The following is a 13491-nucleotide window of genomic DNA, read 5'->3' as shown; positions in this document are numbered from 1 at the left end:
TGGTCCTGAATGGACCCTTTTACCCCTGCTGGAAGCATTTTCATACCTGCCACCCAAATAATTTGAGTAAATAAGGCACTTTTGCTTGCTTGCTTGCTTGCTTGCTAGAAAAGTGTTCTTCACGGTGGGGCCATTAACCCTTGAGGGGAGCCTAAATAACTACTTGTAAGTATTTTCTACTACTGTTTGTTGCACTATTCTTCCCACCATTCATAGAATACTACACAAAAATCCAGAATTTCTTTACTATTTCTGTCCCATTTTGCTTTCTAGCAGGACAGACTTGAGAGGTGAAGGAGCCTGCCCAGCCTTGAACATAGATTTGTCCACGTATTGCTTTTTCTTTCATACTTTAGTTGCACCAAACCTTTCAGAAATGGGCTGAGAGCCCTCAGCAGCTTTTTTGCAGTGATGTGTGGTTGCTGTTGGGTCTCATTGAAAATGACAGCCTCCGGTCCTGTGCTGTTGCTGATCCCCTGAGCAGTTGATGTGCCATGCATTTAACATGTAAAGGTGCAGTATAATGCCACATGCAGAATGAGTCAGGCTCATGCACCAGTCCTCTGCTCTGCTTACAGAGGCGGGGAATATTAATGGCAGGATTCAGGCTTGTTCCTGAGCTGACCATCCACTTGTCAGGTTTGTGCCCTGAGCATGTGAGTAGGGCACACCAGTGAAGAATATCATAGCAGCAAGGACACCAGTCAGTCTGTCTGTCCTGCCTTCAGCTCTAGTTGGCCTGCAATTCTGCAGAGGGAAGAAAAGATGACAAAGACAGGAAAAAAAATAGGAAGCCAAGTTATTTATTGATATGGGGAGGGAAATTCCTTTCTGGCCCTGCAATAGAAGCCATGATTCACGGCTTTAATACAATAGACATTGAGTACATGCAGATGCAAATCCCATCGGATAGGCCAAGATTTTAAATACCACTAGACATGTTTTTAGGCTTTCTCTGATACTGGGAATGTTGCCATCACTACAAGGCTGTAGCAGAAAACGGTTTCAACTGTACTGGTGTCAGATGTTCACTGGGAAATGAGATAACTGATCTAATCGCATAAATTACTCTCTTACCAGGATTTGAACATGGAAGTTTCTTTGCCTCCTCCTTTACTTCATACTTTTACTGATACTCAGTCACTTGCTGGCACTGTGTGGAATAGGGATGGACCTAATATGCCATGATTCCCTGGGAGGGGAGACCTTGGGTTGCTAGGAGGAGGCTGGGTGAGGCACTCATGTGGCTGTGTTTCTCACCTGTTACAGTCCAGGCATGCATTTTTTGGTAGCTTCAGCCTAGATGTGAAGAGACACTAAGAAGTCAGAGATGACTGACCCAAAAGGAATTGCATGTTTCTAAAGGGAAAGCCAAGCTTGGAAGCAAACTGGACTGTTTCAGTGTGTGCTTGGCTGCACAGAGCACTTTGCCTTCTAAGCTTAAATTGCAGGTGGCTTTCCTCACTTCCAGCCTCCACATCTTTATTGTGCTGTTACTATAGAAGAAGAGTAGCTTTCTGTATGCCAGAAAACAAAACAAAACAAAAATCAACAAAAAAATACCATTTAACACAATGAAATTACTTCTAAAAAAAAATTTCAGGAAAGGAGCATGTTTTTCCATTCACTGTATTGATGTTGGAGCATGGTTTAAATATACTTTATTATTCTAAAGCTTGGAATTATTACCTGACAGCTTAAAATGCTGATTTAATGCAGCCCTGCAGAGAAAAGTGGTGGTTCTGTCATTACGGAGATAGCCAATACACATCATAAAATTGATGCATGGCAGCCCAGAATAAGGAACTGCACATCGTTCATTATTACGTCACTTTATATTAGGACTGCAGGGATCAATAAAAAGCAACAGGATTAAATGCTGCCAATTCTCCCCACAAAGTCTTTTGATTGACATTATTTGCTTGCAGGTGTGACTAGAATGTTGCCAAAAAATATTGCCCGCTTCTTATGGTTTGGGGAAGGAACACTTTTTGCTCTGTTTTGTCATGTCCGTTATGTTAATCACAGTATTCCCTGAGCCACCAAGGTGTAAAAAAGCAATTCAGGCGTGCAGAGCTGGAACATCAACCATCCTGTGGCTGTGTAGGGTCGTGATGGGGGCCTTTCCTGTAGGGAGGGTGAAGAAAGACAGTATGTGCATCTATATAATGTTATCCATTCTACAGCCTGCAGGTTAATAGGCTTTGGCCTATTTCCTCCTTTTTTAGCCAGTCACAAGCTGTGTTTTGAAATGTAGACTGAAGGTCACATTCTTCTCAGTGCTTCAGCTAGATGGTTGCTGAAGTCCTGATGCTGTGGCAGCTGTTCACTGGTCATTAGCAAACACAGGACCCACCGTTGCACTCTGGCAAGTTTCCCCCAACTCGTTGCCTTGCACTGATGAGCTGGGGAGAGGGCAGGAGCCAAAACACACTGTCACTCGGAACAAAATTCAGCACAATGACTGCTGCCTGGAAAGTGGATATATCTTTCCTCAGCAGCTCCCAGGTGTCCAGTTCTTCTGAAGAGGTTTTCCACAAGGAGCCTCCTCCTGCACTTACCCCACCACCCTGCTGGGAGGGAGGAGGAGGAGGAGGCCAGCAGAAATAGGTTGGTGGAACAGTAGTTTCTTGCCTGATGCCGCTTCCCTTGACTTTGTGATGTCTCTCCTCTTCCAGCTCTTGGTGGCAAGCACGCTGCGTCCAAACAAGGGGCTCCAGCAAGAACACAGACTTTTTTTATTGCTGAAGTTAACTCTTCCCTTGTTTTGGTTTAAGTGATATGCCCTTTGTTTTCCAGATGTGCAGTAACATCCAGCTGGGAGGAGTAAAACGTGTTTTATGGACTAAAGGGTGTTCATGACTAAACATTGTCTATACTATAGATTCAAAATGAGGCTGTTCAGCAAACTCTGTTCCAAGTCAGAGACTTTGGGATGCATTTTCTATTGTCAGGTTATAAACTTCTGCAGGGCTTATAACAGAAATGCTGATGCAGCCTTTGTACAACAAACTTGAGAATTGTATAAAATAAAATAAAAAGCCAATGTCTGCAGGTTTGGGTGCATCCCATTGTGTTGCTCCTACGAATGGTGTTACCCCATAGGAGCAGGTACATGCTTCACCTGAGTGTCACCACGGGAAAGGTCAGGCTTCAAAGACAACTTTCTGTAGTTGCAGCAACATTTGCTATGCCTTGCAAATGAGCAACAAACAGGTGGTGGTCTCAAAACTGATGGTCTTTTTCTTTACATTTGCTGAGTTTTATGGCTTGCTTGCAGATTGCTTCCATTTGGAAGGTGGAACCTTACCTTGCTCTCTATAGCTGCACAGGGCCAACCTCAGACACTCAGCAGTGTGCAGACATTGGCAAAAATCATAGTCTGAGATATCAGAGCAACTGCCCTTGCAAAATATTGCCCTTTGAGTCTATAAGGTTAGGGAAGATGTTGCCATCTTTAGCATAATTGGGAGACCACTATATGATCACCCTTCTCCACTGACTTGGCTGTGGAAAAGAAGTAGTATGGTATTGCTTTGCTTGGTTTGAATTTAACCAGATTGTAGAACCTCAGCTGCAGACAGACAGGAGGGACTTGAGCATTTCTGATGGCAGGAATTGTGCTTGATGTTTCCAAGAATAATTGCTAACACCTTTCCATCTCAAATCAGATTGGTGCTAGGCTGCCTGTATGTGCTATTGTTGTGAATGTTGAAACAAGCTATTAACAGCGATCTTCTTGTATTTCAGATGTGAGTGCTTGCCGGGTTACAGTGGAAAACACTGTGAAATAGATGATGATGACTGTGTGGGCCATAAGTGTCGCCATGGAGCTGTCTGCGTAGATGCAGTCAATGGCTACACCTGCGTCTGTCCTCAGGGTTTCAGGTACGTGAGAGTCAGCTCCTCCCCCAGACTGTCTTCTGTACATAGTGTTGGGGCACTTTCTTTAATTGCTTTCATCCTCAGAGCTAAGCAGCCTCTAGATATGGTATCGATCTGTCATTCCTACGTGAATGGATGGCTCAGCGCTTCAAGTCTTGTAGCTGACGTAGGTCTTAAAAAGTTAACTGAATACAGGGGATTGATGATTCTTGCTTTGAGAACAGCAATTTGCCTTTTGTGCAGTGCTGTGTTAGTTTGCCTGCCTGCCTGCCCCATCCTTTCCTGGTAAAACACTAGGTAATACACTCACATAAATTATATGGAGATAAACTCCGCATGCGCAAGAGTGAGCAAAGGATAATAAAATTACAGATATGAACCCTCAGACCTGGCTGCAAGAAAACAAGATTCTGAAGATTGTGCGCCAGTATCTCTGTGCCTGTTGGTGGATGGGCTCAGTATGATTTGGGCTGTAAATTTCCAGTCTCCGCTTCTGACAGCTGCCAATATATCTGACTCCTGGAAATCTCTCTGTCTGTCAAAGATAAGTGTGCTGCTCCAAATGGATTCACTAATCATTGCCTGAGGCTGGATACTGGCTTCCTTCCAGCTAAACCTTTTCTGTGTTTGAAATACACACATGAGACAAAGAAGGAGTACCTGAAAAGATCTGTCTTGACAAAGCAGAAATTGCATGAACACTTATAAATCATTTTTTCTGCTTTGTATCTGCAACTGTTTTCATTCTTCTTGCTTTCATCCGTGCTGGTTTTTGGGTTTTTTTTCCCTCTCAACACACATTTTTATTGCAAAGCAGACAGACTTCCCTGAACAGGCATTGATATATAACATGAGGTCAGCCCGTGGTTTCACAGAATCAGACTTGTTATTTACAGAATATCAGATATCCTCTGAATTTCAAATTATACCCTTTTCTCCATGTTTCATTCTCTGCTTCAATCCCTTTGATGGCCTTAGGGATCTTGCAAATTGGTGACTGGCAAGGATAACAAGTGGCTGTCCCACAGTGGAATTGTAAAGGCTCAATGTTACCTAATTGTTAGAGTTGAGAAATGGGATTGCAAAGCCATATCTGGAGTCAAGGGTAACTCGAGCCTGTCATCAGATGGTAGTGACTGGGAGACTTCCGCTGCAGGTCCTCTGATTTTTAAGGCATGTCAGTACTAGGCAGTGATGAATGTGAGGGGTTTTTTTCCCAGGAAGATAGGGTCACAGTGTTTGGCAGAGATGTTTTGAGTTGTGACACAGTTGAGCAGAGCAGCAGAGGTAGGTGGAAGACCAGCCTGGGTTCCTTCCTGTGTACCAAGCAGCTCTACTGGAAATTTGGGCAGTGCCCTGTGTTGGCTGATCTCACACCAGGGACTTCAAGAGCAGAACCTGGAACAGCCCAGCCTGCTTCCTCACTCAAATGAGAGGGTTTCATTCCACTACAAGTCCTCCAAGAAGAGGAAACAGCTTTCTGCACAAAGCTCCAAAACTCAACTACTAGCTTAGACAGCACTTCATAGCCCAAGGTAGACTTGGGTGAGCAAAGTAATCCTGCTGCCTGTCAACAGCAGAGCCAGGATTAACTTGAGGTCTCCTGCTTGCTTTCTTTTTTTTTGCACTAGTCCATGCCACCTCCCTAAATCTCTTGTGCAAGATGCAAGGAAGCAAGGGTCTTTAGGAGAAAAACACCACAGTGGGCACTAACAGGCTCCCTCTGCCAAGGCAGAGAGCAAGCTGAAGCCCCTTGTGTTCTCCATGTAGAATAGTCCCGGATCTTGTTTGATTTCAGGATTAAAATTCTGCTAAGAAAATACTATCTGCTCATTATTCTTTCCATGACTCCAGCCTTTTGTGGTTTAAAGGCCTGCTGCTCTGAAGGGGGTTCTGATTTTTTTTTCCCCTCTTAAGATTGTAATTGCAAAGATGGTGATTGACAGAGTTCAGGCTTCTTATGTTCAGGGTTATAGACTCAACTGTTCACGAAGCATGCCTCAGGCGCTGGGTTGTGCAGCAAGGAGGTAACTTTGCAAGTATTTTCAGGCTGCAAGTGTTGATGAAAAGAAGAGAACGCAAGGGGTGATCTGACAAAGGTAACTAGGAGACCTAAGATGATGATTAATAAAGTTTTTTGGCTAAGTATCAGGAATCATTTCCCAGCAGTGAGTTTGCAGAGTGATCTCCCAGTTATCTGGAGCTTACGCTGTTGTAATAAATGCATAGACCTATAACAATTTTATGGTTGTCACTATGCTGTATGTCAAAGCCACTTGGAGCTGCACATTAATAAGGATGTTAAAACTTACATCCTCGCATGGTTGAACAAATGGCATTCCAGTAATTCTTAACAACGTAGAGCCTCATATGCACAACAACACACCTCTGATGGCAGACCTAAAAAGCAATAGTACCAACATGCACACACCTGTTTTCCCATCTTAGCATTTCCTGTTCACTGGTCATGTGTAGTTGTGCTCCATGCAGCACCTTTCCTTATCACTCAGCAACCTTTTGCAATTACATAATACACTTTCTTTCTGAAAAGTTTTCAGTGTTTTCTTCCCAAAATAACATTCATTTACCCCCTGTAGATGAAAACATTTTTGAGAATTTGTGAACCCCATTGGATAAAACCCAACTTATCAAACCTTCCCTCTAGCAATCAGCCTCACAGTAGTGTTGTCCTGATAAATGTTGCTCTAGTGGGGAAGCACACATTAAGGCTGATGAGCTTGATAGAAAGCACTGTTCCTCCATTGTGTAGATGCTTCAGAGTTCCCCACTGGGATAGTTTGCTGCAAGAAAATCAGCAGTGATTATTTAAATAAATGAGATCGTACCAGGCAAAATGGTCTTGGCCAAGCTATGCAAGTCAGGCTGTGCTCCACATTCCACTGCTGGGGAAATAAATAGTATTAATTATTTCTAAAAATATATTTAAAAAAATATTTTAAAATAAAGAAGAAAACGCCTTGACAGACGCTGTTGCTAATGTATCTTCTGGATGCCAGTAGCAGGGCAGCTGCACTTGTAAAGCCACCCACAGAAGGGGTTTCACAGCAAGGGAGGGTTGTGCAGGAGCTGTGAGAGGAACTGGAGCTCAGGGAATCTTTCAGAGCAGCACCAAGCACAGACACACTGGCTTCTTGCAACATTTGCTTTCTGTTAGCAGAGGCTGTTGCGGGTTGCATGGATTTTTTACTATTATTATTTTTAACTTCCATGAAATTAGAATTATATACTCTGACTTTCCTTCTGCTTTCTAGTTGTCGCTCACAGACAAAACAAAATGATTGGCATTAGGTAGAACAAAGCTAATGGGCTGGGTTAGCAGTGCTCCTTTCTGCTAGTCACCTCTGGAAAACAATTACACCTGACATCAGGCCAGGGGTGACAGCCATCTGTGGGGTTGGTCCTAGTTTGATCCCATTGCTGGCTCTCCTGACATGTTTGCTAGCCAGCCGCAAAGCCCTGCACTGGTGAGAGAGATCACACGCTCAATGAAACCAGGCTTTGAACAGGGAAGTGCTCCAATCAGACAGTCTACTTCAGTGCCTGGCTAGCAATGGGGATGTGGTGCTGATGTGTCCTCAGCTCATCAACTCTGGCTGTGTCTGACTGCTGTGCTGGTAGGCCGCTACTACAGTAACTACCTTAAATTGGCAATAATTGCTTTCTGTGTATCTACCTTCCCATGAGGTTGTTGCTATTTTTTAATATTCCCTTATTTTCTTGGAAAGGGGAATCCAAACCATCTCTTGCTGAGTGGTGCTATGCCCCTCGAGGTACTGCGCTCACCCTCCGGGAACAGGGTGGCCTGTGGGGCTCTGCCAAGAAGCTGCAGCAAAGGGTCTCGCTCAGGAAAGTTTCATAGTCTATAACTAATGCATAGTTTAGCTGTATTCACAAAGAAAGGTTCCCAAGAACAAGTTTACTTTGAGAAACATCAGACTAAGGAAAGACAACTATTTCCCATATGCAATTATTCCCCCCCACCGTACTGCCTGCCGTACTCCCATTTCCACTGCTGCCCACAGCAGGCTGAACACTGTACTGACCTGTATGTCTCCTCCGAATACTCCTTGGAGCAAAGTAAATGGGGATTATTGATTGCCAGCAGTGTTGCCTGCCAGATTACACTTTGGAGATACATGTGTCTAAAGGAATAGATTGGCTTGTCCCTATGCAAGATTATGCTATTCTGGTAGAGGATATTTACCACTTGGCTGACGGGGAGTGGTTTGCCCCCCCCCCAAACCCTGTGCTGATAGTATTAGCGGCCTATGACTGTGTTCACTTACAGCACTAAGTGTCACCCGGGCAGTGAGGGGAGATAAGGGGTCCCTGTTAACCACAGCTCCCTGCCCCTGAGAGAAGCCAGGTAGCGATGGGATGGGCATGGGGAGGCTGGCTGTGAAACATCATTCAGTCCTTGTGGTGAATAAAGGAAGTTTAGGGCAATGCAATGAGAAAAGTGTTGAAATGCAATTTATCCTGAAAAGTACCAAAAAGTGGTTCTGGCTGAGAAGGAAACATCTGCATGTTTGTGTGCACAAGCACAGCCAAGCCCGAGTGACACCAGGGCAGGCGCAGAACAGTCCCTGCAGGGCATGCAAATGGGGCAGCAGTGAGAGGCCAGTGCAGCACGGTGCTTCAGGCCTCGGAAATCCCCAGCAGTGTTTTTCACCCTCCTCATGCTTATTCCTGTGTAATAGATTTCTTTTTGCCATACCCACATCACCATTTACAAGGTCAACATACAGATTTGGGCAAAGTTAGGAAGCTGGTTAGGGTGTTCCATGCTGTATAACGGCTGTGGGGAAAAGAGAGCTTTTCTGGCCTTCTCCCAGGTGCAAGTACCAAATGTTTGCATCTTTCAAGGCATTCTTCAAGTCTGCCTTTTGTAAAAGTAGTAATGTAAAACCCTGTGTCTCTTCTTCTCTCAGATATGATAGAAAAGCAGAGCAACTCCATTGCTTTTGATGCAGTCCAGGATTTAGCCCATCCATATTTTGTTGTGTATTTCTCTCTCTTTCATGTTTCCCAAAGGCAGACCAGAGAGTGGTGTGTGTTGGGAGAACAGGGGCAGGGAGCAGTTTGGGCTCTCATTCCACACAGTGCTAAGGATAGAGCCATGGTATTCTGTGCAGAATTTCACATGAGAAAATGTAAAAAGGAAAGCAGTCATCTCTATTTCCTTCTGTTACAGAGGCAGCAGGTTCTGGTCTCTGTGGCTAAGCAAGACTGGTCTTGAGTATGTTGTGGATGTTTTATTTACTGTTCTTGCACGTCTTGTATCGGTACTATTTACTGTAGGGTAATGGCTTGGGTTTCTATTCTAATTGCATCTAGGAACATTGCCTAGAAATTCACTGAGCTTCCAAGTCTCACCTGCTTTACTGGAAAAGAGTGAGGTTTTTGGCAATTTTTTGCTTTGTTTTTATAAGTGCTATTATTCCACAAAGTGCTCGCTGAATGGTGGGAAATTCCTAGCGGGACAAGTCACTGTTCCAGGATTGGGCCGATGGGTTATTCACTGCATGAATGGGTCTGCCACAATCCTCTCCTGGCAAGCCCTCTGCCCCTGTGCTGACGAACACTGTGTAACATAGAGATGGTGCAGGAGCCTGAGCCCACAGCGCTCGCCGCAGCTGTCCCCATGGTGTTCCCTGCTGCACAGCCTGATGCACGCTCCCTACTCAGCAGCTACCAATTTTTCATCATTTTATTGTCTACACATTTTCAAGCAGTCACAGAACTCAGTGGAAAGAGTTTATATTCTCTCATCAGTACAAAAAGGGTTTGCTGGGTTTGGACAGTGATTGTAATGAGAAATTTGGCGTATAGGTGCAGGGGTATACCATGTGCAGCCATCCAGAGAGCCTGGCCCGATCCCTTTGTGGTACCCATTGATTGCACAGGCCAAGTGGGTGTACTGGGCAGAGATTTTTTCATTTACTTTTTGCAGTTTAGTCTGACACATGACATCACTGTGAAAGATGACTGCAGCTTTTTGTACTTTCTCCCTTTTCTCTGCTCCTTCTATGCTTGTGTCAATATTTCAGTGTAGCTGAATTATTCCAGCAAATAACCTGTGAAGCGTGCAGCCATGCTGAATCCAGGAAGGCAGCCTGGGGACTGAGCCATCGCTGCTGCTGGGAGTTGTACTCCTGGGAGACATAGCCCAAGCCTCAGAGGTCAGAGGTTCCTACATGTGGGTTTTGCTCAGCCTCTCGTATAGTTAAGACCAAACCACGGCACTTTCCTCCAGATCTGAATCTGATTTGAGTTCACAAGTACTCAGATCTGGCATTTGGTTTTCAGTTACCACTGAGTCTGGGAGATCTTCCTTTCCTTTGCATTTTTCTGATCCAGGACATTGCCAACCACAAACTTGGCTAAAATAAAGTTGATGATCCTGATGGTGTTAGAAACAGCCAATTCAGGGCAGCTGCCATTCAAATAGTGTGGTATCAGTGCATTGCTTCTGAGAGTTTTTAGCAGTTGCCCATCTGTTGATGATACACTTGCTGTAAAGCAAGTATAGCAGTATACAGTAAAGCAAGTATACAGTAAAGCAAGTATACAGTAAAGCAAGTATAGCAGTATACAGTAAAGCAAGTGAGGAGGCTGTAAAAAACACTAAAAATAGAGGATTTTCCCCTTGCTTACCACCAGCAGAGGTAGACTCAAGTCACAAAGCCTAGGATGGGGGTTTTTGGTTGAAGAGTGGTGCATGTTTCTGGATGGCAGAGAGAGCAGCTGAGGAAATCTCAAGTTTGGGCTTAAATGGCTCCCAGTTTTTGCTGGGAACATCTGCACAGCACAGTATGGGATGAAAGCTATTTTAGACAGACTGCTGTACCTTGCAGAGCTAAATAACCAGTGCAAAGTGCAGTACAAATTGCTTTCAGTATTTGAACCGCCTCATTCAGACCGAGCGTGGGAATTTCTGTGCAGCACTATGCTGTATGGCTTTCACACAGTAAAGTGGGCACATGGTAGCTGAATCTCAGAGTCGCTATACCACAGTAGTGGTATAACATCAGCATCTGAAAGTGTTTCCTTCCTTAAAAAAATGATGATACTTGAGGCCGCTTTTTCTTTTCTTTACCTTCTACAGTGGACTTTTCTGTGAAACTCCTCCACCCATGGTTCTGCTCCAGACGAGCCCATGTGATAACTACGAGTGCCAGAATGGGGCCCAGTGCATCATCGCGCACCATGAGCCTGTCTGCCGCTGCCTCGCTGGCTTTGCTGGGCAGAAGTGTGAGAAGCTCATCACAGTCAACTTTGTTGGGAAGGATTCCTATGTGGAGCTGCCATCAACCAAAATTCGCCCTCAGGCAAACATCTCCCTCCAGGTATGTCACGCAGAACATCAGTTGCCAGCCCAGTGCTCTTCTAAGCAATAATACATAATACATACACATGTATGTATTTTTGTATTCTGAAGGAACAGGGTCTATTGGCCAAGATGCTGACAAAGTTAGAGACAACTTGTGAGCCAGTTGTCTGCTCTAAAATTATTGAAACATTAAGGAGCAACTAAGGCACCACTGTACCTTTGTGGACACGTATCCTGCCTCCAGAATCTCACCACTCTCTTATTCCCAGACTGGCAATGTAACTAGAGGTGATTCAGCAAACCTCCCTGTCTTCTTACTGATTTACAGCATTGTGTTTCATTGTGTAGAAATTAGTGCTTAATATTAGGAGACTTATTAAAAGAGGCTGCTCTAAATGGCCTTTCCAGACAATATTTTCCTTACTCTTTTACTGCACACATTCAGTAGATAAAAGGCCTGGGATTTTGTTATGGTCCTGTTGTTACACCTACATTTGGTTTGCGGTCTAAGGCTCAGAAGGCAATGGAAAATAGATATTAAAGGTGCCATGCCACTACTGTTATCTTTGTGGTTGTGGATCAAAGATATTTTGGATACTTAGTCCAATATGATATTTAAGTGATTTGGAAGTTATTTGCATTCACAATCTAGTAGGCATTAAACTGATCTTTTTTTCCTCTAATATGCCAAAGTAAATGAGGGGATAATTTCTAGCTTTATACGTTTTCTGATGAAGAGATGTGTGGAGCACATGTACGACATGACACATCTCTTTCTTAGGCCAATGATTGTTAATCTGGACTATTTCCATGCTAGATTCATCCTGCAAACAAAGCATAACATTTCAAAAGATGTGAGAAGAAAAATCATCCCTGTATGTTTATTTTATTGCATTTATTTTCTCAATTTGAAGATATTGTATTCCACAGTTGGAAATCATATTCTAGACTTACTTGATGGAGTTTGGTTGTAATTAAAATACCAATGTCAAGACGTGGGAAAAAGGACCCAATTTCCACATTAGAAATAGAGTTTTTAAGGGTGGTTCCTGCAGAGTTTATTCTAATGAGAAAATTCCATAGTTAATAGTTAGCTTTTCTTTAATAGCTTGAGTATCCAGTTCATATGAAAATGAAGCTGATTCCTGTATACTTGAAACCCCAGTTTTTCTTTAAAATTCCCTTTTATTTAATGTCACAAAAGAGATTCTAAAATATGGGCACTCTGAAATATGGCTCACAAAGGCTCCAAATATTATAGATCAACATTAAAGTGGAAAATCTGGACATTGTCTTCTTAAGTGTACAAAACATGTTACATCAGCCATAGCTTGCAGAATAAAACTGATGATTACAGAAAGCACATGCAGATGACTTTCTCACTTCTTGTTTCCCAGGCTGAATATTATTCTTGCATCCAGTAATTAATCACTAGTGAATTAAAATTAGAATACAACATTGATTATTCAGAACAGATAAAGGAAATCTTATTAAAAAGTGTTCGAGAAAAAAAATCTTTTAAGGGCAAAAGAACAGTATTTAAATATATATATATTAATGCAAACAAAATTTTAAATGTACTGTTTAGTTTTGGCATTTAACAGCCATTATAAAAAAATAAGCAAGAAATCTGAAGATTTCTGTGAAAATAACAGGCAGGTTGTATCCAAAAATCCCATTTTATCTCTTCTTTTTTTTTTCTTTTGTACTGTAGGGATATTTGAGAGCTGGAGACTGGGGAAGTGGAGTCCTTGTTTTTTGATTCAGTGTTCAAGATTTTTTTTTTCCTTGATGTACATCAAAGCTAGAGGGACGAGGGCTACTCTATTCTCCCTGACTCTCTAAATGTCCCATTTGAATTCAGCATGTCTTGCTAGTAACTTGGATTGAGTGAATAACCCATGGTTATACTAGATGTGGGGACAGGTCTTTCTTTCCTTCTTTTTGTTCATAAAAAGTCTGTGAACAGATCAGCACCTGCTGAAATTTGTTTGCTTGTAATTATGACACACTCCTTCTACTGCCAGAGTTGATTTTCTAAACTTCCACTTCAAGCTGGGGTAGTAGCTGAGAAATAAATTCATGTGTCGCCAAAAATACAGCCATAGTTTATTGACAGGGATCAAATAAATTGCAGCTTTTGCCTCCTGAAAACTAGTTCTCATTTGAAACAAGGGAGCTATCCCTTAGTGGGAGGCAGACCTGTTTGTGTATGAGCCCACTCAATGTCACCAAGACCTTTTTGTATCTCA

At 43.1% G+C, this 13491-nt stretch overlaps 1 protein-coding gene across 2 annotated transcripts in view; it reads left to right on the top strand.

The window, feature by feature from the left end:
* The window catches only part of SLIT3 (slit guidance ligand 3), a 538149-nt gene that overhangs the window by 500908 nt on the left and 23750 nt on the right, over positions 1-13491 (top strand). For both annotated transcript variants that reach the window (XM_072873643.1, XM_072873644.1), the window contains 2 exons: positions 3751-3888; positions 11015-11255. In XM_072873643.1, coding sequence (XP_072729744.1) covers positions 3751-3888; positions 11015-11255 — 379 coding nt within the window. The remainder of the gene's footprint in view (positions 1-3750; positions 3889-11014; positions 11256-13491) is intronic.

The sequence above is a fragment of the Ciconia boyciana genome, chromosome 9 (genome assembly GCF_034638445.1).
Source record: "Ciconia boyciana chromosome 9, ASM3463844v1, whole genome shotgun sequence".
Lineage (NCBI taxonomy): Eukaryota > Metazoa > Chordata > Aves > Ciconiiformes > Ciconiidae > Ciconia > Ciconia boyciana.
The sequence above is the reverse complement of the archived record's forward strand: the minus strand, read 5'-3'. Positions and strand labels throughout refer to the sequence as shown.